At 30.7% G+C, this 2,670-nt stretch overlaps 1 protein-coding gene across 1 annotated transcript in view; it reads right to left on the bottom strand.

The window, feature by feature from the left end:
• LOC111374098 (ras-related protein Rab11D-like) overlaps positions 1–2,163 on the bottom strand; it is a 16,494-nt gene extending 14,331 nt beyond the window's left edge. The window contains exons 1-4 of the mRNA XM_022996730.1: positions 2,118–2,163; positions 1,988–2,054; positions 744–857; positions 509–551 (exon numbers count right to left, since the gene is read on the bottom strand). Coding sequence (XP_022852498.1) covers positions 509–551; positions 744–857; positions 1,988–2,054; positions 2,118–2,163 — 270 coding nt within the window. The remainder of the gene's footprint in view (positions 1–508; positions 552–743; positions 858–1,987; positions 2,055–2,117) is intronic.
• Positions 2,164–2,670: the final 507 nt, after the last annotated feature.

Below are 2,670 nucleotides of genomic sequence, written 5' to 3'. Positions count from 1 at the left end.
AAAAGAAAAGAAAAGAAAGATAAGGACGTTTTCCATAATAACATTGAAAGGTAAGACTGATATGTGCTAATTATCCATTTAAAAATTTTTTTCGCTTCCCCAAATTTTTTTATTTGACTTTAATTTTAAATTTTTAAATGATTTTATCTGTACAAACATGAAAAATAACTTTATTCGAAAAGATTTAGATAAAATTTAAGCTACGATGCTATTTATATTATGTAATTATGATTTTGCTGAAAATTTAGAAAATATGTATGAAATTTTTATAAATCTTTTAAGTAGGACTTGTCTAGCTGAAAGTTAAAACCACGAAAAATAGTTTAATTTTTGCATTTTAAAACTTTGAAAATTGTATAATTGACTAATTATATGAATTATTAAGTAAATATAATATTTTATAATATTAAATGTTTGATATGTATTATTTTAATTATTAAATAATTTTTAAAATAATTAAGTAATTATAATTATAATAGAAATAGGTAACCTTTTATTACGCATGTACCTCGCCTATGCTAATAAAGTTTGAAGCTTGATGACCTCCACGCCTAACCACATTTTATAGTTTTTAGAACACTGAGAAATATTAACGCCTCGCTTTATCCATCCAAACTATTATCTATTAAAGGAACTGGAAAAACATAGTCAGATTGTAATTTTACTTATGGTTCACCTATCTATCTACGCACATGCACTAAATACTATCTTTCTTTGGTGCTAGTAAAGAAGGCACTGCTCACGGACTCAAACTTTCATGAGTATGCCCTTTAGCGTGTAAAGCCTTAACACGTTTTCTCAATTCTTCATGTTCCGTTGGACTTATGTAGTAGTGAGGTCGATGAGGAAGTGCTACACTAGGAACAAGGTCAATGTCATATTGGATGTCTCAAAGGGGATAAACTTGTGGGCGTGTCCTTTTGAAACATATCCATAATTTCATCATCCAAGCGATAATACTTCACTATCTTTGCTGACTTTCATGTCGAGTAAAATGACTGTTGACTCTTCAATCGTGCACATGAAACGGATGTCAATAAAGAATTTATTATAATTTTCCGTCAATGCCGAATTCAATGATGCCTTACTAGGTAATGAGATAATTTTCCATCCGTTGCGCATATTCCTTTTTTCTATAGCCGAATACGTCAAGAATTTAACACTACAATAATCTAGATGTGTATTAAAAAGCTAGAAGCGTAACAATATTCAAAATAAGGCGAGAAAGCAACAACAATTCAAGTTATCCAATGATAAGTCGACAAGACAACAACAATTCAATAGTAAGTCGACAATACAACAATAATTTGACAATTTATTTCAATATAAACTATTATGAATACATCAAAAAAATAAAAATAATAATAATAAAAAATAAAAAATAGTGACAGCATGCAGAGTCCCTGATAAATGCTAAATGTTGTGTGTAACCCAACGACGTGAAATCGAGTGTAAGCAATCGAGAATCTAGCAAAGAGCAAGCGACAATCAGATTAAAAAATGATGCAATGAGAAAATTCATATTTATAAAGTAAATTGTACTCACTTTAAACCTTATGTTTTAATTTGGAGCTTCTTCTTCTTCCTCTCATTTTACTTACAATTCTAGAAAGATACACGTTCAAGTAGTAAGATGTGGTGCTGACTTGCAAAGGAAAGAAGATTAAAGCTTCTTTTTCTATTATAATAGGCAGTAATTAGGGCTTCTTCTACGTTGAACTAAACAAGATTGGGATGGGGGTCTAGGAACCCACCCACAACCACAAGTTCGTACATCAAAAGAAGATAACAAAAATGTTGAATAATGAAAGCAAAATCAACACAAATATAGTAATATATAGTTCACAGAACTATGTAAAATAAGCAAAAGAAAATCAAGAAACAAAATGGAAATGATATTGATATTTGATGCTACCAAATTAAAATCGTACATATTGATTTTCAAAATTGATGATTGAGATTGATAACGAACGAGATCTCTCGGTACCTGAAATAAAAACATTGAGGTGTATCCTTGTCGCCGCTCCAATTAGAGAGAGAATTTATGCGTGAAACTATGAATTGAAAATAATGTAAAACGTAACTCAATAATAAACTTTGGTCGTGTATTTATAAACGTTGGTGATAGTTCCAGAAAGACCCAACCACCCTAATCCCTATCATTATCATGCAAAGTATTTGTGTTATATTAAAATTGTTCTATTTGAGTTTGAATCGAACCGTGATAGATGGGTGATTTGGATGAGGATAAAGGTGATGGAGAATTATAGTCAAAGAAGGATTAATGTTTTCTAGAAGGCATGAGATAAGGATTACGTTCTGCTGATGCACAGTCCGACTTTAGTGGGACCGAACATTATTTTCATTGAGAACAAAATTTGTGGAAAATTGCACTTCACATTCGTGTGCACTTCTTGCTCTTAGACTCCTTGTGTTTGAATGGATTTCTTAAAATTTTTTAAGAGTGTTATATGAAGCTCTAGTTTTATGGTTTGTTGCAGAACAATTCTTACCTTGTGAAGCACAAATTGTATTATGCAGGAGGACATTTGGACAACTATAACAAATTTGTATGTCCAAAATTAAGTGTGTTTTGTGATGATTACACTTACAGGAGGTTGTGATTGTGTTTTGTCTTGCATATGCTTTTTTGTTGTTTGGGAAATATAG

This window comes from Olea europaea, unplaced genomic scaffold (assembly GCF_002742605.1).
Source record: "Olea europaea var. sylvestris unplaced genomic scaffold, O_europaea_v1 scaffold1201, whole genome shotgun sequence".
Classification (NCBI taxonomy): Eukaryota; Viridiplantae; Streptophyta; class Magnoliopsida; order Lamiales; family Oleaceae; genus Olea; species Olea europaea.
The sequence above is the reverse complement of the archived record's forward strand: the minus strand, read 5'-3'. Positions and strand labels throughout refer to the sequence as shown.